At 52.7% G+C, this 25,489-nt stretch overlaps 2 protein-coding genes across 12 annotated transcripts in view; one reads left to right on the top strand and one right to left on the bottom strand.

Moving 5' to 3' along the window:
- Nucleotides 1–25,489, top strand: part of MYO1H (myosin IH) — a 143,076-nt gene that overhangs the window by 2,672 nt on the left and 114,915 nt on the right. The gene's annotated exons all lie outside the window — the stretch shown is intronic.
- Nucleotides 1,065–24,514, bottom strand: FOXN4 (forkhead box N4). The gene is made up of 9 exons (XM_060121264.1): nt 24,429–24,514; nt 10,483–10,628; nt 7,382–7,506; nt 7,175–7,288; nt 6,740–6,867; nt 6,012–6,108; nt 4,898–5,105; nt 2,621–3,013; nt 1,065–1,561 (listed from the first exon to the last, which is right to left on the bottom strand). The coding sequence occupies exons 1-9, from the start codon at nt 24,512–24,514 to the stop codon at nt 1,302–1,304; spliced, it is 1,557 nt and encodes a 518-aa protein (XP_059977247.1). The 3' UTR covers nt 1,065–1,301.

The following is a 25,489-nucleotide window of genomic DNA, read 5'->3' on the forward strand; positions in this document are numbered from 1 at the left end:
GATGTAGGAACCCAACATCCAGTTGGTCAGGACAGTGGTATAAGCTGCTGCCGTAGGCTGATCCCTGGTTACCTCCTCTGGTCCCAGCCCACTCACCTGGGTCCCCTCTAACCCGACTGTCTGCAGAACCTGCCACTTGGAAAGTCAGTAACTGGCAACAAGAGGGGGGAAAGAAACATAAAAAAGGTCACGGGGCAGTGAGACAGGCCAAAACGTACCCATAAATACTCTGCATTGCGGCTTCGACAGCCCCACTCGCTACGTGGGTCAAGTTTTACCTGGTTCACAGTTTACTTTCTTTCCATCAGGGGTGTCTTCAATTCCAGTACAGAAAGCCCCCTGCCATTCCTCCCATTCCCATCCTGACTTGAAGCCCCCAGCGCTCAAAACTAGGGTATCTCTCTTTTTAGGTACACGTGGCAAGAGATTCGAATCATGACTGAACGGTTAGAAAAATATCTGGTCTCTAATTTTAAAAAAATAGGATGTTTCCCAGTATCAAAAGTGCTTGCTTGTTCTAAAAAGCAGCCCAAGGCCGCAAAGAGCTGAAGAGCCAGTTGGAGACGTGGTGCGCGGGTAATTTAGGAGTTAGGATCGCTGGGCTGCCGGGAGGGACCATAGAGTCTTGTGCCAGGGGCCACGGGCTGAGTTTGAAGAAGTGGCCTGGACGTGCTCCAATAAATATAAATAAATGTTCGCAGGGTCACAGTGGCCGGCATGGCCCAGGGATTCGCTCTGTGAAACCCTAACGGACTAAGGGAGAAGGGGGCCCGGAGGCCAGCGGGGCAGGTGCCTGGTTCAGAGTTCAAGTTGCTCCAGTCCAAGGGAAGTTGTACGGTCTGCCAGCCCCGCTCCCAGCCTCAGGGCCTGTCCGCCGGAGGCTAAGGCAGGTGTTTCGTCCTAGGAGAATAATAAATTAAAGGCCTTCCCCCTGGGGTGTTTGCATGGCACACCAATGCGTCCCAAAGCGGGCTGCGGGTTGTTTGGGAGCCAGACTGGGGAAGCAGTCTAGAGAGACCTTGTTCTCAGCTCGGCTAGGCCTCGCATCTCCAGCCTCGGAGAAGCGTCAAGAGTGGGGGAGGCGGGGATGCTTGTCCGCTCTCCTCTGTCCTCCTGACTTGGGGAGGCCCCAGAAACTTCCCGTGGAGGTCAGGGAGGAGAGCAGCTACTGCCCTGTCGGCCAGCAGTCCCAGCGACCGTTCAGAGGCCTGTGGGAGGGTGAGGGGCCTTTCTTGCAGGAACACCCGGCTCGGTGAGCATCCTTCCTGGGCCCAGGTTCTGGGGCAGGCGAGGCTGTGGGCTCAAAGCAGGGCTATAGGCTTGTTCCCCGGGGCTCCCAGGTACTGAGAGGAGGAGGTGACGGCTGGTGTGGCCGCACTGTCCGGGGTCGAGTAGGTGCTGTAGAGACCGGTCACCTGCAGGTCTGGGAAGGACTGGTCACTGCCGCCGGAGACGGGGGTCAGGCCCGAGGCCCCCGGCTCACAGCCCAGTGGGGAGTCTCCGAAGGCGCCCAGTGTGTCCAGGCTGAAGCCCTCATCCTTGATCTCCTCCCAGAGGTTCCCTTTCAAAGACAAGAGCGTTCATGTCAAACGGACCCGAGTTCGAAGGCTGTCTTAGGGCTGAGGTAGAGACCACGTGTGGTGTTTAAAGTCACGTGTCACAGGACAGCATGGAGGAGCCAGCGTTCCCGGCCCTTCCCTCTCCACTGGGCGTCCTTGGGAACGTCACTACCATCTCAGAGCCTTGGGCTCCTCGGGAGGGAATGCGATGATCAGAGAACCCACCGCCTAGGATTGAGAGGCTGAAACTAGGCGATGAGTGGGAAACGCTCGGCCCTCGTTAAGTGGTACCATCATGGTCAAAGCCAGGGGACAAAACCATGATTTTCCCAGCACGTTTTAACTGCACGATAATCCAGGCGGAGAAGCAGGGCAGTTCAAACATACCCATTTCACAGCTATAACTGACTAACTTGCTAACTAACTAACCTGACGCCTCGTCCAGTTCCCTCACTAGACACGCAACTCCTTGAGGGCAGAGGATTTCTCGGCCGTTGGCTGGCACACAGTAGGCGCACCAGTGTTAGCGAATGAATGACTTATGAACCTTCACTGAAGCCTGAACTCCCCTTGCTCATTCATTCATTCGTTCCCCGTGGATTGAGGAGGACCATGTGGGTCAGAGTGTGACCTGGCACGAGGTTGGCACATGCAGCTTGAAGCAGTTCCTGGTTGAAAGTTTGGGGTCAGAGAGGCCCGGGTTGAAATCCCAGCTCTGCCACTTACTAGCCGGGCGACCTCAGGCCAGTGACTTCACTCCTCTTGGCCTCAGTTTCCTCATCGGCAGAATGGGAATACGAAATGGCAGTGGCCTCCCAGGACTGTTGCAGGATGGTGCCTCTGAAGTGCTGGGCACAAGGCCTGGTATACCGCAAGTGCTAACTAAATGCTTGCTGGAATTTGCTAGGATCAGGTGGTTGGGAAGTGTTTTCTGAAGGGACGCGCTGTGGGGTAAATGCAGACCGCCCTCCTTTCCCTTGCACTCCCTGACCTTTCGGGCTGCCCCTCCCCCCTCTGCCCCTCCCCCCTCTGTTCCCCTCCCCCGCTTCCTCCAGCCTCACCCTGCAGAGCGAAGTCCATGATGCTGGGGTCCAGGGCGTCCACCTCGGTGTTCATGTCGGTGCTGATGTTGATGAAGTCCACAGGCGCCCTTCCCACGGTGGGCTGGGGGAGGGGGCTGGGGCTCAGGTGCTGCAGGGCATGCAGGGGTGGGGTCTGGGCTGGGGCAGGAGAGTCTGGGGTGAGATGTGCCTGGGGCTGGACCTGGTGGTGCAGGGGAACCGACTGCAGGGACAGGGTCATCAGTGGCTGGGGTGGGAGCTGGGAGACGGCCAGGCAGCTGTGGGCCATGGCCACCGTGGTGGCATGGGTCAGCACGGGGGCCTCGGGCTCCCCTGGCTTGCCAGGGCGTCGGCAGCTTTCTGGCCTGTCCGAGATCAGCTTGTCCAGCTCCTCTGCAGGCAAGTGGGAGAGGTCACTCATCAGAAGCCACCCTACGGTTTCTGGGCCCCAGCCCAGGCCTGGATTCAAATGCCAGTGGTTTTAGCAAGCCTCCTGGACTCTCTAGGCCTCAGCCTCCTCATCTATGAGATGGTATCACACACCGTGCACAGGGTTGTGAAAGTGGAGTGAAATCACAGATTACATAGGGACTTTGAGGAGTGAGAGGAGTCTCAGATAACATGGGCTCCTCCTATGGGGACAGTGTTTTACAGGACAATTCCGTAACTCTAGGACTTCACTTAAACCTCATCACAGCCCTACGAGAGGGAGGTAAGGCAGAGATTACAAATCCCACGAGATTGGGACAAAATTTATTAACGTACAAGGGGTCCTAGCCACTCCCTGCTGCTAAAGAGACATGAAGCGTTGCTGTGGATTGAAACTCGGATCCTCCTTAATGCTTTTGGATAGAACAAGACGCAAATTACTCTTGAATTCTTTTTGGTTGTTGGCTTGTATCTCATTGACTACAACACAGTTTTGAGACTGGATCACTAGGGTCCCAGGATCTATTTGGGTTGCACGCATTTTAGAAATGAGGACACTTGGAATTTAGAAGGTGAAATGGCCTGCCCTAGCTGTCACCCCAAATATGTGTCAGGATGGGCCCTGGATCTCGAACCAGACCCGGGAGCTCTCAGCTGAGGGCCTAGTGGATCCTGCTATGGTCTTTCTCCCCATCTTACTGAATTGTTCATCTCTGAGCTAGACTCCCATCCCCCTTGATACTCAAACCTCAAACACGATGACATTCACAGGGCCAGGCCAAATATTCCTAAGGCTGGGTGGCATTAGCCTCCCATGTCACTCTTTCCATTCATATGTCACTTGTATGTCCCCAGCTTCCATCTCTTAAGTAAAAAAAAAAGCGGGTACAATATTTTTTTTCTAATCTAAAAGTGATTCACGAACAGGGTAGAAGATTTGGAAAATAGAGAAACGTGAAGAATATAAAAATTTTCAGTGGTCTCTCCATTCACAGTAAAGATTTTGGTATATTTCTTCCAGTCCGTGTGTGTGTGTGTGTGTGTGTGTGTGTGTGTGTGTGTGTGTGTATGTATATATATGTATACACACACACACATAAACACAAATGGGTGTGGATATATTTTAGAATTTTAGAATGTGACCATGCTGTGTATATTGATTCATAACCTGCCTCTTTTCACTTATTGTATTGGGAGCATTTCTTTATATTCCCAAAATATTCTTATCTCTAATACTTGCACGGTATAACATTATATCTATTTAAATAATCCCCTATTGCAGGATGTCTAGATTGCTTTCAATTTTTTACTATCAGAAATCACTTCATGATGGATAACTTTGTTCCTAAACCTTTTGATCAAATCTTTGATGAGTAGAATAAGTGGACCAAATTGGAGGACCAAGTTTGCAAGCTTTTGCTACATTACTTGGCCCTGGAAAAGTTTCACAGCTTACGTTCCCAGCAATTGTACATGATGATGCTGATTTCTCCACATCCTAGCCCACACTGGGTATTATTGTTTTGTTACTTTGGGAATCTGTACTGATGTGGTAAGAAAGGTAGGAAAGCCGTGCTTTCCCATGGGTGTTTCGTTCGACATGTCTGTGGGAGAAACTGGGGTTGTTAGCGAGATTCTACAGCTTTTCACGTTTCTGACCAGACCCTTCAATGGACCAGCCACCACGTAGGGATGGAGAGGAGACGTGTATTCAGGGGAGGGGAGGGGGGACGGTCACCAGGCCCCCATGTCCCCGCCATGGTGACTGGGCTCGTTGTGGGATGGGCAGGATGCCGGGTGTGTGTGTGTGTGTGTGTGTGTGTGTGAGGCGGGGCACCCGGGCCTCACCGGGGTTGGCCATGCTCCGGTGGATGGCGGCCAGGTCCTTCCTCTTCCACTTGTGCATCTCCTCCTCCATCTTGTCGATGCGGGCCAGGTTCAAGGCCCACAGGCAGCCCTTCCGCGAGGAGCCACTCATCTTATTCTCCACCTTCTCAAAGCACTTGTTCAGGGACAGGTTGTGTCGCACTGAGTTCTTCCAGCCGTCGGGAGCCGTCTGTGGGGAGAAGTGGGCCCGTGGGAGTCCCCTGCAGGGACGCCCCTCTGAACCCTCTCTCTCCTTGGGGATCTCAGACTCAGGGCTAGAGGGGCAGGGGGACGATGTCAGTGTCCAATGCTCAACCTCGAGTCAGGAAGACAAGAGAGAGCAGGGGGGCAAAGTGGCAAATGGGAGGGTCCATGCCCTGATTGTACATGGGTCAGCTGCACTTTAGCTCTGGGCAGTGGTTAAGACATGAGGACAAGGCCCAGGGCTGCCAGATCTCCCGCTCTTTCTCTCCCACTCAGGAAGCAAGCAAGATGATGCTAATATGTGGATAACTGGTCGAGTGCATTAAATGCTGATCATTTTTATAAATGCTCATACTTTATTGTTAGGTAACCAGATATTGCAATGCACCTCATACCCTATTCATTTTATTCTCTCTCTGTCTCTCTCTCTTACTAATGGTCAACCAGGTGCCAGGAGCTGCCAGTGCCTTTACATGCAGATCCTTACTAACCTTGCCGGCTGGGTATCATTCTCCCCGTCTTACAGAGGGGGAAACTGAGGCACGGAGGGTGAAACTGAGGCTCAGAGAGGCAAAGGTTCTCACCAAGTCTGTGTTTAACATCATTATGTTTTACTGAATCTGTGCTGAATAACTAGGTTGGCCCTCTACCCTTTGCCCCTTGGGATGCCTGGTGAACTCCTCTTCATCCGTCAGAACCCAACTCAAATGCCCCCTTCTCTTTCTGGATTTCTTGGCCCATGTCTGTGTGAGTGCACATTGCAGGTGTCTATGGACATAACTAGGGGACTAAAAGGGTGGTCCCGTTTGGCCCGGGGCCAATCCTGGGTTCTAGCAGTGCCAGGGAGAGGCCAGAGCTACTCCAACATCCCTACCCTGGCTGGGCCCCTCACCTTGAAGTAGGGGAAGTGCTCCTTCATGAAGCTGTAGATCTCGCTCACAGGCAGGCTGCCTGTCTTGCTGTTCTTCAGGGCCATGGCGATCAGACAGCTGGAGGCAAAATGTGGGGCAGGCCAGGCATGAAGTCGTCTCAGGCTGACAGCCTAAGCCTCCTCTGCCAGGAAGCTGGCCCTGCTTAATCCTACTGGTACCAGTCCCTACACATAGTGTTAGCTCTTGATACCTTTTCCTGGCCCTATGTCTTTCCCACCCGCTGACCTTGACCCTGAGCTCAGCCATTGGTACCGATTTGAGAAACCTTGTCTTTTCTTCCTCCTTTCTATCCATTTCCCATAACTAATGGGCCTTTAGACTTTCACTAGGCTGCTTACCCCCCTCCCCAAAATCTTGTGAGGTACATAATACTATTATTTGATGACTTTTTACATCAGAGGGAACTGAAGCTCAGAGAGGCCAAGCCACTTCCCCAAGACCACACAGCTTGTGAGTGACAGAGTGGAGTGCTGGGCTCTGTGTCTGGGGTGGGTTCTCAACCCTGGGGGTTGACTGACCACATGACGGTCCTTCCTACGAACGGGTCCCACCTGGGGGTCCCCCACTCCCCGAAACCTCCCCCTTGGAAGCCTGGGCCACCACACCCAGCTGTCTGAGGTGCCCTCAAGGCAGCCCTCACCCCTCTCCTCCCTGAGGTCCCCACAGCCCCAGCCCCCCTGGACCTCACCTGTATGAATAGATGGGCTTGGGGTAGTGTTTGGGGTGCAGTTCCTGAGATGAATGCACAGCCATGCGGGGCTGGGGGTAGGGAGGCCGTGCCCCAAACGGGGAACCATACAGTCCCACAGGAGCGCACTTCCCACGGGTGGGGACGGGGAAGAGTGGCAGAGAGAGAGACGGTGAGAGAGAGCATCAGTCACTCACGATGACCCCGCCCCACCCCACCTCAGAGAGCCAGATGCAGGGTTCACAACCCCAGCAGACCATCTTGTCTCCGCCCACCGCAGGGTTTTCGGGGGAGCCGAATGGACAACCCCATGACATGGTGAAGCATGTTATTCTCATGTTCCATGTAGGTAAACTGAGGCTCAGAACAGTCCCTCGCCAGTCCAAGTGAGGAGTGTCTGCCTCTGAGTCCAGGGCCCCTCCAAGCCCCCAGTACCTGCTGGACGCCCGGGGGTAGCGGGAACTGTGGTTGGGAGGTGGGAGAGTACAGCTGTGGCGGGTCCTGCAGGCTGGATGCGGGCTGGCCCCCCACAGGGAACTGGTTCATTTGCTGGGGCCGGGAGAGAAGGAGACAGAGGGTCAAGGCGGACTCCAGCCCTGTCGGACACCCCCCTCCCTCCTTGACCCCTGTGGTGGCACTTACGCTGGCTCCTTGGTTGGTCAGGTGACCCAGACCCAGCATGCCTTGGGGGGCCATGCCAGCTGGGCCATGGAGCAGGGCACCTGCGGCGGCTCCCACGTGCAGGTCAGCTGCCCTGGCCAAGGCACCTGGATAAAGGAAGCACAGAGATGCCCAGGCTGGGGGAATGGTGGCTGCGGGCAGGGACAGCCCAGTCCCTGGGCACCTGCAGAGAATGGAGCCATCCCCCACCCTTGGGGCCCGGCATATAGTAGGTACTTGACAAATTACTCCTCTGGGTATAGTGGGGGAGAGTGGGTTCCTACCAGCTGCCGGCCCCTATCTGCTCTTCTGCCAAGCGTTAGCTCAGGGATAGCAGATGTGCCCCCTTCTCCTGTGCTGGGCCTGTGACAGACATCGCATCTATCAGATTCTCACTGCACCAGCCTGACTTCAGGTAGCCACCTCCAATGCAGCAAAGCTGATGTACAAGGTGGTCCTGCCTTGGGGCCTTCAGCTCTCCTCTGAGTTCTGGCTGCCACCTGGGCTCATCCTTTGTGCTTTGGTCTGTCTACCTTGTCCTTCTGTCTGACCAGATCCTTAGCTCCCTGAGAGCCAGGACCTTATTTTATGTGACTCAGTGCTCCAAACACCTGGCATAGTGACAGGCACACAGGAGGTGTGCAGTGATGGAAGGGGCTTTCTTATTTCACAGTTTACATCTACGGAACATCTACTGTGTGCAAGGTACTTTCTGCATCGAGTCCTCACAACACCCTATGAGGGCAGTTTTATTATCTTTTCATTGCAGATGAGGAAGGAGGTTCAGAGGGGAAGGCACCCACCCAAGGTCACACAGCTGTCCCTTGGGGTTCTAGATCAGGGATTGACAGACTATTGGCCACTAGGCCAAATTGGCCCACAGCATTTTTTTTTAAATTAATTTACTTATTTCTGGCTGTGTTGGGTCTTCGTTGCTGCGCATGGGCTTTCTCTAGCTGTGGCGAGCGGGGACTACTCTTCGTTGTGGTGCACGGGCTTCTCATTGTGGTGACTTCTCTTGTTGCGGAGCATGGGCTCTAGGCACATGGACTTCAGTAGTTGTGGCACGCAGGCTCAGTAGTTGTGGCTCATGGGCTCTAGAGCACAGGCTCAGTAGTTGTGGTGCATGGGCTTAGTTGCTCCGCGGCATGTGGGATCTTCCTGGACCAGGGCTCGAACCAGTGTCCCTTGCATTGGCAGGCGGCTTCTTAACCACTGCGCCACCAGGGAAGCCCCACAGCATGTTTTTTTATATAAAGTTTTATTGGCACACTACACCCATTCAGTTACATATTGTGTATGGCTGGTTTTGCACATCAGTGACAAAGTTGGAAAGTTTCAACAGAGACCATCTGGGTTACAGGGTCTAAAATATTTACTGGCCCTTTATAGAAAGTTTGCTGACCCCTGCTATTTGGCCAAGAACAATTTGTCCAATGAAAGACATACTCCTGGGGACTTCCCTGGCAGTCCAGTTGTTAGGACTCTGCCTCCACTGCAGGGGGAGTGGGTTCGATCCCTGGTCGCGGAACTAAGATTCCCACATGCCACACGCAGCACAGAGAAAGGAAGGAAGGAAGGAAAGGAAGAAAGAAAGAAAGACTGACTCCTAGGCATTAATTTGTCAACTACGGGTACTTTTAATGTACTGTGGTGATTTTTTTTTCTGGCTTAAAATTACCACGGCATATTTATTTTTAAATACCAAAAGCCTCTCTCTGGTCCATTTTTTGAGTTTCTTTTGATCACTGACAGGCATTCAATTCAGATGTAACCACTTGGTCTGCTGGAGAGAAAATTACACTTATCTAAAAATCTGATTCCCTTAATTTTAGCACAGAAATACAGAAGTCTGTGAGAACAATATATTCCTGCTTGTAGCATCTGTGTTTTATTTTAAGAATATAGCTTTATAAAATATAGGAACTTGAGAACCACTCATAAGAGGACAGAAGCAAACCCAGTGTTTGTGTACAGTTAATCCTCCGTCTTGGGGAAGGAAGGCTGCCTAGTGCATGCACTGCAGTGATTGTTTTTGTTGCCTGTTTTTCTTTGACACTTTCTGTGTCTCTAAACATTTAATCCACTTGCTTTGACTGCAACTAGCTGCCATTTACTGAGCACCTACTGTGTGCCAGGTCCTGAGCTCAGCACTTTCTTGGAAGAAGTCGAAGTACTTAAAAAAAAATCTTTTTTATAATCATTTTTTTAAATTGCAGCGTAGGGACGTCCCTGGTGGCACAGTGGATAAGACTCTGCGCTCCCAATGCAGGGGGCCCACGTTCGATCCCTGGTCAGGGAACTAGATCCCACACGCATGCCGCAACTAAGAGCTCACGGGCCACAACTAAGGAGCCCGCCTGCCACCACTAAGACCCAGTGCAACCAAAAAAAAAAATTGCAGCGTAGTTAATTTACAACGTTGTGTTACTTTCAGGTGTACAGCAAAGGGATTCATATATATATGTCCTTTTTCAGATTCTTTTCCCTTATAGGTTATACAAAATATTGAGTATAGCTCCCTGTGCTATATAGTAGGTCCTTGTTGTTTATTTTATATATAATCAATGATAGTGTGTATATGTTAATCCCAAACTCCTAATTTATCTCTCCTCCCCCTCAAAGTACTTCTTTACTTTTTAGAGGTAAATGAAATAAACTTTTGTAAAGCGTCAGACAGCAAATACTTTAGGTTCTGCCAGCCATGTCATCTGCCTTCTTTGTTTTTTAATAACCCTTGAAAAATGTAGAAGCATTCTTAACACAAAGGCCACAGGCCACAGGCTGCATTTGGTTCCGGAGACCGTCGTTTGCTGACTGCTCTAGGTGTTCAAGATGGACAGGGGTAAGGGAAGGTCTGTCTTTATTTGTTGCTGAAAACTTAGCTCACACAGCGCCTGGCACGCAGTGATGACTATGAACAAACCACGTCCCCCTGGGGAAGGTAGAGTTAGTCCCATTTTACAGAGGAAGAAACAGAGGCCCAGAGAGGGAGAGGGTGACCTGGCCACGGCCACACAGTGGTGGATGGCAGTGCTGGGCATCGCCCCTCCCCCGCCACCCCACCCTGCCCCCGCGCCTACCTGGGTGCGCGTGTGGCGCACTGGGGCCACCCAGGTCCACACGGCCACTCGTCACCTGCTGCAGCCTCGGCACGTCCACGGCCGTGAGCCACGACAGTGATTGCAGGTCCCCAGGAAGGTCATCATTGCTGGTGGCGGCCAGGAGCCTGCGGGGAGGGGCAGGAGCTCGGGCAGGGGCGGGGAGCTCAGGCCAGCTCTTGGGGCGCTCGCCTACCTCTGGAATCACCCCCTTTAGCCTCTCACCTCCCCCAAGCCACCCTAATCCTCCAATCTGCCCACTCCCAGAGATCCCCCTTTGGCAGCCAGATCGCACACCCTCAAATCTTCTCTTCCTTTATTCACTTAACACGTCTTACTCAGTCCCTACCCCCAAGTAATAAGCACTAATGTCTGTTGAGCACTTACTATGTGCCAGGTACTGAATCACGTCCTTCACAGGTATTAACCCACGGAACACCCCAGTCACCTGATGAGGCAGGTGCTATTATTATTCTCATTTCACAGATGGGGAAACTGAGGCTCAGGGCACTGAGTCACTTGCCCAAGGCCACACGGAACAGGAAGGGGTGGGGCTGGGAGCCCAGCCTGAACTCTTCACCGTGACCCCAGGCAGCCCCTGGAGGTTCCAGTTAGGACCCACACCCACCAACCCTCAACTGATTCACAAGCAAAAGCATAGCTTTCTATGGAAAGAAAAAGTCTGCCCATCGAGGACAGCAGGCAGGTACCCCAATTTGGGGTAACCATGGCTCCCCGGTGCCCTTGAAGTCATGCTCGCCCCACAGCTCCAGGGCCCTGGGCCTCACAGCAGCATCCTGCCCATGTTATAATGTGGCTGCAAACCGGCCAGGAGCCCACGCCACACCCAGCACACCTGCGGCCCTGCAGGCCAGGCGCCTTCTGGTCTGTTGCCCAGAGGCCCATCGTCCAAATTCTAAACTCCAGGTTTCAAAACTAGGTGTCCTGGGGCCTCAGAGAGAGAGAGAGAGGGACGCAGCCTGTGGTTTTCTCATGCACGTGACCGTGGACCCAGCTGGGGCATCAGCCTCCACCCGCTCCTGCCATCTGCGTGGCTGCCTCAGGCCTGTGTTCTCTCTCCTTCCCTCACTCTGTCTCTCTTCCCCCCTCCTTCCCATCTCTCCTGCTCTCTCTTTCCTTGTGTTTTAGGGCCACAATTAGCGTTGCCATGGCACCCGCTGCTCGGTTGTAGCCGGGCCTGGGCCCTCAGCCCACCAAGCTGGCATCAGGTGACCACCCGGCTGCCCCGGTGATTGGCTGCCTCGTAGGAAAACAGGGCCTGGAAACGATTTGAAAACTCGGCTGGTCCGTGTCCGTAGCAGCAGTTGGCCCGGCTGCTGTCCCCTGGCGGCCCATTGTGTGACAAACGACTGTTGCCCCCATGGCACGTGGCTCCCATTGTACTGGGGTCTCCCTGCAATTGTTTTTACAGCCCCCCCGGCTGCCGCCCATTTGACCCACTCATAACTCATCTGGACAAGTGACAGCCACAGGCCAGGCCTGGGCGATGCCATCTGTCCCGTCAGGCCCGTGGAGACCATGGGGTGAGGCTGAGGGGCAGGGCTTGACGTGCCGCCCACTGTAGCTGTCGGGGGAGCCTGGCCAGCCCCCACCCAGGCTCCTCCTCACCCCACGGCGAGCCGACCTCCCAGCATCTGGTGGTACGAGCTCCACTCCCGCTCAGTAACCTGCTGTGGCTCCCCAGTGCCCTTGCTGCTCTACCTGGCGCTGGGGCCTCAGGGAGGAGTGGAAATGAGGCCCTGGTGGCAGGTTTCTCAAGAGGGGGGCCCATCAGAGCCCCCTGAATGGTGGGGGACTTGTAAACACACCAGGTTCCTGGGCATCACCACGGAGCAGGATCTCTGGCGCAGGGTGAATCTGTTAGATTATGTGTTGGTTAAGAGCTTGGACTCTAGGCTCTACTCCTGATCTTCACTTACCTGTGTGCCCTTGGGCCACTGACTTAACCTCTCTGAGCCTCCGTTTTTGTTTTTGTTTAAATAATGTATATTTATTACTACAAAAGTAATATGCCACAATAACTAATGATTGTGAAAGCTGTGAACTACACAAAAACAATTATTAAGAATTTATAAATAACTATAAGTTTAATGCACAAGGAAATAGGTGGAGTATTAATACAAAGACTGAGAGACGGTGTTAATTGGGTAACCTTAGAAAGACCTTATATCCTTTTTTTTCTTTTCTCTCATATCACTTTTTTTTTTCACACACACGCACTGTATTTTATTTTTACAAGAGATAAATAAACTGACACCAAGCATTGTAAATGGATGACCACAGAGCCTCAGTTTTTGATCTGTAAAGTGGGGCTAAAATAATAGTTCCTATCACATAGGGTATGCTGAGGATTAAACATATAGTTGCGTGAAAAGACCTGGAACCATGCTGACTTTGCTGTCATTAATATCAATATTAATGTTAATAATATTAGCCAAGTCCTCAGGGGACTGGAAATATATCAAAGCTTTGGGCTCTGGGGTCACACAGACCTGCCCCTGCTGCAGCTGCCACTAGCGGCTTCCACTTACTGAGCACTTCTTGTATGCCAGATGCTGGGCTGCATGATGTGCCCATTCTACAGATGGAGAAACTGAGGCCCCGAGCTCACAAATGCTCTGAGCTTATTTCCCCCAGAGTGAGAATCACATAATGTAACTGCTTAGCACACAGCTGCACGTGTGGTAGGGGCTGAGTTAATGGTGCTCTTCTGATCGTTCTTTTCTTTTTTTCCTGCTGTTTGTAAACCCTGTTGGGCCTCCCCTTCCCTCATAGCAGCAGCCCCAGCACCCCACGGCCCCACCTCCATGCTAGGAAAGCCCTTTTGGCTCTTCCTCCCCCACCCAAACTGTGCCTATCCCTGGAGGCTCACTTCAAACTCTGTCTTCTGGCCTCTTAATGCCAGTCTCCTCAGACATCACCTGACCCCACCCCTCATTTTACCCATGGGGAAACTGAGGCCGAGAGAAAGGAGGCAGTTTGCTTCCAATGTCATACTCCAGGAAACGACCAAGGCAGGGGCTCCTGGCTCCCCATGTGGCCCTTCCTAGCCCAGGAGTACCTTCTCCTCCGGGAAGTCTTTGCCACCCAGACCCCAAGCTCAGGGACCCCCTCTGCATCCTGACTGCTCCCTGGGCCAGTGAGTCCTGCCTTGCCATCCCTCTGCCCACATCCTGCCCCTTGGCTCGCTGAGGGCTGGCCCTGAGCCCCCCCATCACCCTGTAGCCCAGGACACAGTGGCACTACTTAAATGCCTGCTTGGCCAGTTGAAACAGGCTGACCCCAGGCCACCAACCCAGAGAACTGCTTGACAGTGACTGTCACATCCAGCACTTTTAGCTGTCCTCTGCCCCCTTGAGTCCTTGAGACAGCCTCAGGACAGGGATAGGGAACAGACAGCCCCACTTTACAGATGGGGAAACTGAGGCCAGACTGGTGAAAGCAAAATTGTGACCAGGACTCGAATTCGGGTCTATCTGCTGACATCTTGGGCTGTACCTGCAGCACCACAGGCAGAGAACCTGATATCCTCTCAGGCAGATGCCCCACCCTGAGTCCTGGGCTCTCAGCTGGGGCTGTGTGAATGACCATCACCCAGGGGCTGGTTCAAATGCAGAGTCCAAGGTCCATCCCAGACCCTGGAATCCCACCCTGGGGCTGTGGGGCCTGGGAGGCTGTGTTTTAGTGCCTCCCTAAGCTCTGGGGGGGGGGGGAGGGCAGCCCTGAGGGGGTGTGGCAGGGGCTTCGGCACAGCTCAGGCTCTGGTTGGATGGGTCTGGGTTCAAGTCCTTATGACCCCCCCCAGTCTGTGAGACCTCAAACAAGTTACTTCCGGCCCCTGAGCCTCCATTTTCTCATCTGGAAAATGGGAGAGGAACAGACCACATCTCCCTGGGTTGTTGCAGGGATCAGATGAGCCAGTGTGTGTTCAACTTTTGGCACAGGCCTGGCCCCCGTTCTCCCTTCTTGGGGGTTTGCTGCTCATTCTGGGGGTGGGCAGCCAGGTCCTGTTCCCCTGCTGCCTCAGGCATCCCAGGGTGGTCTGGTCCCCCCTCCAGTTCAGGCCAGAATGCCTGCTTCCACGTGTCTGGCCCAGCTGGCCCTGCTGGTCTCCTGAGATGGCTGTGGATGCCCCAGAGCTCTGTGATGGAGTCTGCGGGCCCCGAAGCCTGGCTTATGTCCTGCTGCCCCCTAGGCTCACCTGGCATCCAGGCACCTCTTCACTGTGTGTCACAGGAACCAGGAGGTGATGCTCTAGGGCCTAAATGGGAGTGTCCCGTACCCACTGCCGGGCCCGGGGCCTTGACCATCTCTGTCTCCTCTCCCACCCTCCTGTGCCCTTGCAAAGAGGCACAAAGCCCCCTCTCCACGGTGGCATGTAAAGGTCCCCCAAACCTCTCCCTTAGCAATGCCTAGAATCCCCTCGTTCAAGGTGTCCCCGTGTGCCCCATTCCTGCCCTCTCCTAGCACTTCATTTTAAGTGGCATAAACCATGGGATCCTTGGCAGTTGTGACAAGAGAAAGACTCCTTGGTTCAGGAGCCACCATGGCTTCTGAGCCATAGCCCTTGGAAAGGCACTTAAGCCCTAGCCTCAGTTTTCCCACCTATAAAATGGGCACAAATGATAATACGCGCTGTAATATCTTATACCCTTCCTGAGACTGGCTTGCTGGTGTGGAGGCCAAGTGGCTTGTGAACCATCCTGTCACCTGCGGGGGCTTGGGATTATTCCCTGGAGTGTGTGTGTGTGTGTGTGTGTGTGTGTGTGTGTGTGTGTGTGTGTGTGTGAGAGAGAGAGAGTGTGAGAGAGAGAGAGACAGACACAGACACAGACACAGACACAGAGACACCCTGTGTCAGTCTCCTGAGTGGGTTTCTCATCTGCTGGAAAATGATGGGATATTTGCAATGCAAAGGAAGAGGCAAACCTAGCCCCATCGCCCTGGGATCTCCCAAGACCTGTCCTACTCACTCTCTGCATCTCTGGGTGAGGAGGAGAGCCAGCCCCAGGTCACCATGTCGCTGATGCCTCCCCACCCAGGGTCACCTCCAGAGGAAGCTACAAGGAGAACGAAACTATGAAACTTCAGAGACACAGCTCCTTCCATCTGCTCCCTCCGCTCTCCCCACCGTGCCCCCGCTCCTATCTCACCCCCGTCCCTCTGTTCTGACTCTCTCCCACTCTTTCCTTGCTGGTATCTCTGTGTTTGTCTCTGTGTATGTCTCTCTGTCTCTCTCTCTCTGTCATTGTGTCAATGGTGCCCTGTGATGAAGTCCTGGCCCCACTTGTCCTGCCTGGTGACATCAGACCTGCTTCCAAACCTTCCTGAGCCTCGGTTTCCTCCTCTGCAGAGTGGGGTAACAATGACAGAGGCAAAGCGCTCACAAGAGGCTCTTAGCAAAAGTCCATCCTCTTCTCCTGTCCCATCTCTCTCTGATGCGGCATCCAGGGCCCCCAGATCTCTTGCAGACCCGTCTCCGTCCCACACACACACTCACCCATCATTCCTGTGTCCCCAGTGTCAGCACTATTTAAAGACACTGAGCCAGGCTTTCAGGGGATGACAGCAGTTAACCCATGCTCCCGCGCCCAGGTAATTCCCACACGCCCAGTGCTGGGGAGCCATGGCCCCCGCCACACCCTTCTGCCAGCTCAGGTGACCCCATGCTCTGACACGGGTGTAGTGTGTGATGGGCCCTGGGCCCCAGGGCACCAAATGTTCCCACCTCCTCCAGCACCCTCCATTGTGCCTGCGTATCTTCTCTTCTTTCACAAAGGATGCCTTCCCTTCTCCTTCTCTGGACCTGTCATCATCCCCTCACTTGAGCCCCCATTTCTCTGAGCTCCAGGGAGCCCCTTAGTGGGCCACAAGCTTCCACCTTCTGAACCTGGCTGATGTCCCCAGGGAGGACAGGGGCTGCACTCCCAGATCTTGGGGGGCCCCAGGTCTGGCAAAGAGGAGGCCGGGACAGGGGCCAAGTTCGCTGCTGGGTGCTGATGCTAAAGCAGGACCCTTGCACCCTGGCAGGGGCCACACACCCAGAGCGCATCACAGGGCCGGGCATACAGTGGATGCTTAATAATTGCTCAAAGATTGGACAAGTGAGCAAACAGATCCAGCTGTCTGGATGTCCCACCCCCACTGCCCCCGGGGCCCAGGCGGGGGTGAAAGACTCAGTGTAATTTTATTTAATTTTATAGTTAAATAAAATTGAATCTTACTACAGCCTGTGGACACAGGTTGGGCTGAGTGAGCCCCTGGGGTGCACCTTGTCCCTAATGGAAGTGACTGATCTCACGTCATCCTCACGAGAGCCTGATCAGGGAGGTATGTTACCATTACTACCTTCCCATTTGCCAGGTAGGGACCCTGAGGCCCAGGAGAAACAGGCCTGTCTAGGGTCCCCCAGCCAGAGCCTGGGTTGATTACAGCCCCACCGTCCTCTCTCCCTGCCCTACAAGGAACAGTTGAAGAAATGTGCTCTGTGAGTTCTAGAAAATCCAGGCACTGTGCTGCCTGACAGGGAGCCACAGGTGGTTATTTAAATTTAAACTCACTAAAATTAAATAAAATGATAGATGCAGTTTCTTCGTCACACCAGTCACATTTCGAGCGCTTGGTGCCCATACGTGGCCGGTGGCTTCCATAGTGGACCGGGCAAATGTGGAACATTCCCATCATCGCAAAGCATCCTACTAGGCGGCAGCCTTCTGGAACAGTCTTCAATCTTGGTGGAACAATCTGTGGTGTTTCTACCTTGCCTTAAGACAACTGGACATTTGATTTGGATTTGGATATTTAAGGAGCTGATTTCATGGAAGTTTGAGTTTTATTAGATGTGGGTGTAAAAGGGTCCTCCACCCCACCCACCCACCAGTGAGGGAGTTATGGGGAAGGGCTCTGTAAAAACTGGAGCTGCATAGAAGGCAACTCATGAAGTAGTGAGCTCTCCATCCTGGGAGCATGCAAGTAGGAGCCAAGGGATGGCCTGTCAGGCCCCTGTTGGATGAAAGATGAGCCGTAATCAACCTCCAAGGTTCCTTTTGATACAAAGACCCTGTAACTCAGGGGAGCAGTCTGCAGCTAAATCCCTGGTTGCATTTCCAAAGTTCTAACATCTTGGGCAAAAGCCCCTTTCCCTCTCCAGGCCTCAGTTTCCCCATCTATAAAGCATTACTGGCAGAGTAGAAGTTCCCGCAGGGTCCCACTGGTCCTAGGGCTCTAGGAAGGCAGAGTAGCACCCCAAGGTTAGGAGCGGGTGTGAACCCCAAGACAGGTGGGCCCGGGCCTGACCTCTTCCTGGCTGTATGACCATCACCTGCCCTGGGCCTCAGTTTCCCTGCATATAAAATGGGAATAATAATAATAATAGCACCTACCCTAAGGGGGCTGTTGAGAACACATTAAGAGTCCATTTAAACATCATATCAGAGGAAGCATCTGATTTCAGTTTAACCTGAAAAAGCAGGTTCAACTATTACCTCAAGGGTTCCAAAGGGGACCCCTGGCCATGCATCCTTCTCAAACCAAGTGGAGGATTTGTCACCAGCAGGGGCTCCTCATTAGTGAATAGAAAGCTTTGGGGGCAAAAAGAAAAGAAAAAGACCTAGGTAGCACTCCAGAGTCCCCTTCTGAATAAAAGGGTTCACTCGCAGCTCCCCGCCCATACAGGAGGCGCTTCATTTGAAAGCTCGGCCGCATCCATCTTCTGCTTATTAAAATGCGCGCGTACACACACACACACACACACACACCCTAGAGGGCATCATCATCCCCTTTCACAGATAGGAAAGGTGAGGCCAAGCCAGGTGAACTTGCCTCAGCAGCCTCTTGGCCAGGTACTGGCCTCAGCACCTCCAGCCTGACCCTCCCCAGGCCTCAGTTTCCCCATCTGGAACACAAGGGGGTTGAACTCCTTCCATCTCCATGGGGCGGCCACTGGGACACACCACCTGCAGGGCCACGTGGGGTGGAAGACTGTAGAGGTGGGCAGCCCACCTCTGCCGGGAAGTGAGATGCTGAAGGGTACAGTCCCATTCTGAGGGGGTTGCAGCATGGAGTGTCTGAGAGGTGGCAGACCCTGGTTAGGAGCCAGGTGGTACCCCGGGAAAATCGACATCAGAGAAATAACCCTTTCTTGTCAGTGCAATAATGGGGCTGCCATTTCTCAAGTGCTTCCTCCATGCTTATCACTTTACCTGTGTTTCCTGTAATGAGTTTTGCTCTAAAGGTTCTGGGCTTATCAGAAGGCCCAGGCCTGCCCTCCGTAATGCTACATTCTGAGCCCATCTCAGCTAGAAAGCCTGGGCCCTGGCTCCCGTGTTTCTCTTTTTGCAGCATTTCAGTGTAGTTGGTTACGAGTGTAGGCTCTGGGGTCCACCAGGCCTGGCTTTGAATCCCACTCAGTCACTTAGTAGTTGTGAGATTTGTCTGCAGTCATCTGCTTCTCTGAGCCTCAGTTTGCTCATCTGTAAAATGGGAGGGCTAACACCCGTACACATCTCATTGGTGGCTGTAAGGACTGAATGAGAGTTCAGGTAGGGCGCCCAGCCCATCAATGTGTATTGCGTGCTAGTGGTTCAGATTAGTGTCAACATCCTCCGAAGAGTATGGATTCAGCGTAAAGTGGGCTCCATGGGGAGGTCAACGTGCAGAGTACCCGACAGTCAGGAAGCACCAGCTTCATTCCACAAATTTTTCCTGAATTCCTACCTGCCAGGCCCTGTTCTGGCAGATAGACAAAGTTCCCTCTCTCCAAGGAGAGAACTTTCTAATTGACCTAGGGATTCAAAGAAGGGGGAGTCCGCCCCGTGGCATGCCCACCTTCCTGCCAGCCCTCTTAGGTCTGCATCTCCCTCGTCTCCTGACGGCCTGTGGGATGGCTATTTGTCATGCCCATTTCGTAGATGGGATGGCTGAGGCCCAGAGAGAGGAAGGGATACCCCTCAGCCACACAGCATGTCAGCAAAGGAGCTGGGACTTAAACCACCCACCCTGGAGCCTCTTCACTCGATGTTCTGCCAGTATGGCTGAAACAAATCAAGACGTAAGCAGGAAGGGCAAACCATTATCACGTTATTTTTAGAAGGATCAGGCTGCAAGGTGCCTCCATGGTGATGGGGCCACTGGTCAGGGGACTCTGTGGTAGCCTTGGGCAAAGTGAGATACAACTGGAGTCCATGGCTGCCATTCTGCACTGGCCAGGGGACCAAGCTGATAACATTAATTAACAATATCCTTAATTGATCAGCCGTGTTAGCTAATCCCATGGAGGGATGGAAGATGAGCCAGGAGAGTAGGGCACTGGATGGGGTGAGCCCAGGGGGGGCCTGGATTCCAGTCCTGGCTCCACTCCTAATGGGGGTCCTTGTGCAAGTGACTCAATGCCTTCGAACCTCAGTTTTCTCAGGTGTAGAATAGAGGTGATCAAAGGGCCTGGCCTGCTTCCTGGTTCAGGGTAGGTAAATCACTGCAGGACATGGTACAGTATGTGGGGCTCGAGTGCTAGGCAAGTGTTTGTGGAATGGATGGATTTCATACCCAGAATTCAGAGCAACCTTTCAAAAGGGACATTAGAACTAGAACTTGTCACTGTCCTTAAAATCCATCGGGGTAGTAAGAGTCGAGCTCCTTGCCATGATCTGGTCCTTGGCCATTTCCTTCCTTCTCCCCTTTCCTCTAGCAAACCTGTCCATCTTTCAGTTCCCCAAACATTCTATGTTCTCTTTGCACATGCTGTTCCCTCTGTCCGGAATGCTGTTCCATGCACTCATTCACAGCTGGCTCTTTCTCATGTTTCTGGCCATAGCCTAAAATTTCCCTCCTCTGAGAGGTCCTCCCTGGTCACCCCCACCCCTGGTGGTCTTTCCTGTGTTGTGTCTGCAGAACATTTAGCATTTTGCCATGAGGTGTATTCATTTATACATGTTTCTAGTCTTTCCACTCTAGGAGGGCAAGGATGGAGAGGCTCTCTATTTTGTTCAGCACCCACCAAAGGGCCAGGCACCCTGTGGGCATTTATTCCATACGTGCTGGAGTAGGAAAGGGAAGAGGGATCGCCCCCCAGTCCAGCCCAGTTCAGCTCCAACACATCTTGTGTTCCCCAATCTCTATCCATTTCCTGCCCAGCTTAGACACCACCTCCCCCAGGAAGCCCTCCCAGACCAGTCCAACATCTCCCAGTGTTTCCATCCACGGGAATGACTAGTGCCATTAGTATCTACCCATGGCATAGATTCCTGAGATCACTCATTAATTTTAACTCTCTTGTCTACTCCTGCCTTCTCAGGGCAGAGCCCACATTTAACCCTTTATTTCCTATCTTGGGAATTCTCAGAGTTGAGACAGCAATTGTGCAGTGGAAGGAACACCTGTTTGGGGTTCGAGTCCTATCTCAACCCCTTTGTAGCTGTGTGACCTTGGGCAAGTCACTTCACATCTCTGTGCCTCAGTTTTCCCATCTGTAAAATGGAATAAGAATTCCCACCACAAAGGGCAATTGTGAGGATAAGATCAGATAACCTGTAAGAAAGGGCACCAGGCAGGTACTCAAACCACATTTCTTTCTTTTCTCCTCTGACCTTTCATGGCTACTAGGAGGGGTTTGCCAAGAAAATACTGTCTCTGCGGGAGTGGGGTGTCAGATCAGCATCCCTGCAGTACAGAGAGGCACGTCCGCTATGATTATAACCAGGAGGTTTTACCTGCCTTCTGGAGATATGGTTAGTAAGAAATTGTTACATCGTTAGCAACTGTTCGTGTTTACAATCCAACCTTTACACAAAAGGGATTAAACATTTCACGGAGCTGTTTATTTAGCGAAGGTATCATTTGTAATATCTTTCCTGACCGTTTACAGGAAAAAGAAAATCTAATGCCATTTTAGCAAGCTTAGAAATTCCCAACTGGGCCAAGAGTGAGCGTAATGTGACATGATTGGATTAGGAATTTGGAAAAGAGACTCTTTCCTTTTTAGAACTTGGCTCAGGACTTGGTGTGCGTGGGCATGCTGTGTGCGTGTTTCTAGGGGTGGAAACACAAGACCCCAAAGGAGGACTGCACCCCACGAAGGCTACCCTCTTTCCTTGTCCGAGGGTGGGCTAAGGAGCATTCTGGCCACCCTGAACACCCTGAAGGGTGCAGGGTTGTAAAGATGCTCAGATGGTCACTGCTCCTGCCATATGGAGCCCCTCGCCCAAGGAGATTACAACCTATGGGAGGAGCCACTCTGGAATGGGGGTAAACCATCCCCCACACTCAATGCAGCGGGAGGCTTAAGAGGAAAGGCAGGTGGTGTCCGCCTGCCCTGGTCCACAGGACAGGACTTTGTCATCACTTGAGTGTGAAACTTCCCTGAGTTTCTGTGGATGTGCTATTTCTCATGTGATATTTATCCATCCATCTCTCCATCCGATGCATATTTATAAAGTATCTACTGTGTGCCTGGCACTGTGGTTCACTGATGAGAAAACCACTGTCCAGAGAGGGAACGGGTTTGGCCCAAAGTCACCTCCTTTATTAGAGGAGGGACTGAGGGTTTGGGGAATAAACACCCGGCACAAGGCTCTGTAATGAGAACCACGGAGCCGCACGGCCCTGGGAGAAGCTGAGTTCCAAGGAGCTAGCAGCCTGCCTCCTTCTGCAGCTCTGGGCCTCAGTTTTCCAATCTGTAAAAGGAGGTTGTTAGATCTGACCTCTGAAATAAGGAGTTAGCACACAGTAAGTGCTTAATAACTCTCATTATTTCCTAGTGCCCCTAAGAGTGGATTCCCTCCTAGTTTTGAGCCAAGGGGAAAGCAGTTAACCCACGTTGAGCACGAGCTGTTGTTAGCCATGGCTCAGGAGATCCGCAGCCCCAGGCAGCCGGGATGCTGCTGCCCATTTGCTGTCTAGGCCGGGCCACTGACTCTCGACAGCTCCCTGGGGACAGGGCAGCTGCCTCCAGCTGCTACGCCCCCCACCCTCCCTGCACACAGCCATTGAGGCTTAACGGCCAAACTCAGCCCCTGGGGATGGAGGGGCAGGCGGCTGCATGGAGGGCTGCAAGGGGGCTGGAACCAGGCTGCACTAGCAGCCTGAGTGGTCCTCAGAGTCATTCTCTGGAGATGTGGGAGGGGGAATGAGAAGCCCATAAACTTCTCCTGGGCTATTATTCAGGGAGAAAAATGGGAGTGGTTGGAAGGGGTGGGGGAGTCTCTGTATAATCATAAAATCTCCCCTCCATGAGAAAGCACTCTACCCCAGGCCTGGCTGAACACCATTTCTAGATGGAAGCACAGGATCCTCCCAGTGACCCACAAATTGGGCTCTTTCATTGCTCCATTTCCCAGATGAAGAAACTGAGGCACAGAGAGGGGCAGTGACTTGTCCAGGGTCACACAGCTGTGAGGTGGTGGAGAAACTTGCTCTGTTCCAACCCCATGCGTCTTCACCAGTGGGGCATGGGGGTGGTAGTCATGGTACCCTCTGGGTGGGACAGCCTAGGGTTCGAGTCCCCACTGTCCCCATAACTACCTGCATCATCTTGTAAAGTCACTTAATCTGGCTGAGCCTTGGTTTCCTCATCTGCCAAATGGGCACAAGAGTGCTACTCTCATAGGGTGGTTGTGGCACAGGGCAGGCAGGTACTAAAGGGTTAAGAAACCACCAGCTATTAGTATTGTTGTTGTTGTTATTTTGTTATTCTGCCTTCTGTTTATGCTGTTTAACATAAGAAAACAGCCCTGAATCCATGTGGAAAGGAAGAGCTGGACCCCCAGGATTTTTCCAAGATCATACAGTTGGCAAGTGATAGAGTTAAAATTGTTATTTAATCTTTCTAACAAGTCTATGCAGTGGGTACTATTTCTGTCCCCATTTCATGGATGAGGAAACTGAGGCTCAGAGGTCCACACAACCAGAGAAGCTGGGATTCTAACTGACTCCAGAGCCAAGCTCCTAACCCTTAGGCTGTCCCCAGCCCACTTGCCATAATTTAAACCCTTTCAGCGCAGAAAGGAAGCCCATAGGTCTTTGGTTGTGCGACCTTGGGAAAACCATTTCACTTTTCTGAGCCTCAGTTTCCTCACCTGTACAATGGGGGCTCATCTGAGCAGCTTCCCAAGCTGGGCATACAGTAGGTGCCCACACACTGCTGTGTGCCTGGCCCACATCTGGGGGCCCAGCCCCACCCACAGCAGTCTCTCAGCAAATATTTGTTTGAATGTGTGGCCTCATTCGGGCCTCAGAAGGCAGCCTTCAGGCTCACAGCCTTCGGGAAGCAGCCGCCCGCTAATTGGGGGCTTCGGTCTTCGCCAAAGGCACCGCTGGTGAGTTGCAATGGCTCCGGGAGGTCAGACAGCCGCTGGGGAAACAGGGCTGAGCTGACGTGACAGCCTGCTCTTCCCAGGCCAGCCCTGCTGTCCCCACTCCACAATCTGGGCTGTGCCCCCTCTACCCATGGAAACGGTACTTGCCTTGTGGGTGGGGCACTGGGAACCAGGGCAGCCCTTCAGTGGCTCAAGGGAGAGAGGCTGGGATACTTCCTTTTTCTCCTCCTCCCTCCCTTTGCTGGTGACCTTGGACAAGCCCTTTCTCCTTTCTTGGGGGGCATTTCCTGGAGCCCTGTTAAGACCACTGGAGGAGAAGCAATAACTGCTATTGTCCTCTTAACATCTACCCAGTTGCCCAGCCTCTCACCCAGGAGGGGACAAAAAACTGCAGGCTTTCAGTGGTCCCATTGCCCCACGCCACAAGTCACACACCCTCAGAGAGACCACCTTCGAAACCAAAATCTTCTAGCTCTCCTGCAAAATCACAGAATTTAATGTAACCATAGTTCTTGGTCAATTTCAGAAACCATAACTAGCACATAAACACTTTAAACAATTCAAAAAGATATCATTTGTTAGTGTTGAAGCCCTCACCTGTATTCCTGTGGAGAGGGGTGGTGATTTTGCCCTGAGTTTCGAATAATTCCTGACATCATGGATGAGATGTCACTTTCTATCATCTCCTTGGGGAAAAGACAAGCAGAAAACAAAGCTCCCATCAGCAACGATGTGGACAGGGCAGAAAACTCATAGTTTTCCCACAGTTCAGACGGATGGAGCTCAAACAACTAACAGAACACTTTAAAAAAAAAATTGTAAAGCAATTGTATTCCAATAAAGATAAATGAAAAAAAAGTACTAGAGGATTCCTGGGTGTCACAGGTCACTTTCCCAGGGCAATTCTACAGGGCTTTAGAAGCAAATGAAGAGAATGGAATGAAATTCCAGGTTCTTTCAAATTAATGGGGGAAGGGCAGAGGAAGCCTCTAGAATCCAAATGTCAAGTCTTGGATAATGTGGACTTGCAAAATAGGAATCAGAAAAACCTGATTCCCTTCCAAGCCTAGTGTTTTCAACCACGGCTCGGCTTGACCACTTTGGAAAAAATAAACAAAAAAGGACAGTTTGATGTGTCATGTATGTTTCTCTGGGGGAGCCAAATTCCCACTTGCAAAGGGAATAATCTCCGCAGGCCTCCCGCCCTGGAAATGCCTTCAAAAATGCCACATGCCCTTGCTGGAAACCCAATCCGACTCCCCACTCCACCTCCTCAGCCCCCGCTGCACACAAACTTAACCTTGAAAAGAAATCTTCCCTAAGTTTCTCAAACTCTGAGGCTGAAACGAACACAGAAACCCACTAGACTCTCAGATCCGCCCCCAAAGTCATCAAGGACCCCTGGAAAGGAGAAAAGGGGGGCAAAGAGAGGCAGCCCCCCGCTGCCCCTGCCCCGGGTCTCCCCCCCAGGAAACGCAATGCAGGGCACTGCCCGGGAGGAGGGAGCAAAGCCAACTCTGCAAGGCGGTACCTGGAGCCGATCCTCGCTGGGCCGCCGCCGCAGGCGCTCCTGGGGCGGGATGGGGTTTCTGAGGGGGACTCCCTCGCGCTCGCCCCTCGCGTTCTGCAATTTGGCCGCCGTCGCAGCTCGAACCGTT

This window comes from Lagenorhynchus albirostris, chromosome 14 (assembly GCF_949774975.1).
Source record: "Lagenorhynchus albirostris chromosome 14, mLagAlb1.1, whole genome shotgun sequence".
NCBI classification, from domain to species: Eukaryota; Metazoa; Chordata; class Mammalia; order Artiodactyla; family Delphinidae; genus Lagenorhynchus; species Lagenorhynchus albirostris.

Excerpts from the sequence above, each read along its gene's own strand:
- FOXN4 (XM_060121264.1), bottom strand. The coding sequence starts at position 24,514 with ATGATAGAAAGTGACATCTCATCCATGATGTCAGGAATTATTCGAAAC. Across the intron at positions 10,629-24,428 it reads CCCTCTCCACAGGAATACAG|GCTCCTGGCCGCCACCAGCA; the intron begins GTGAGGGCTTCA and ends CCCTCCCCGCAG. Across the intron at positions 1,562-2,620 it reads CATGGACTTCGCTCTGCAGG|GGAACCTCTGGGAGGAGATC; the intron begins GTGAGGCTGGAG and ends TGTCTTTGAAAG.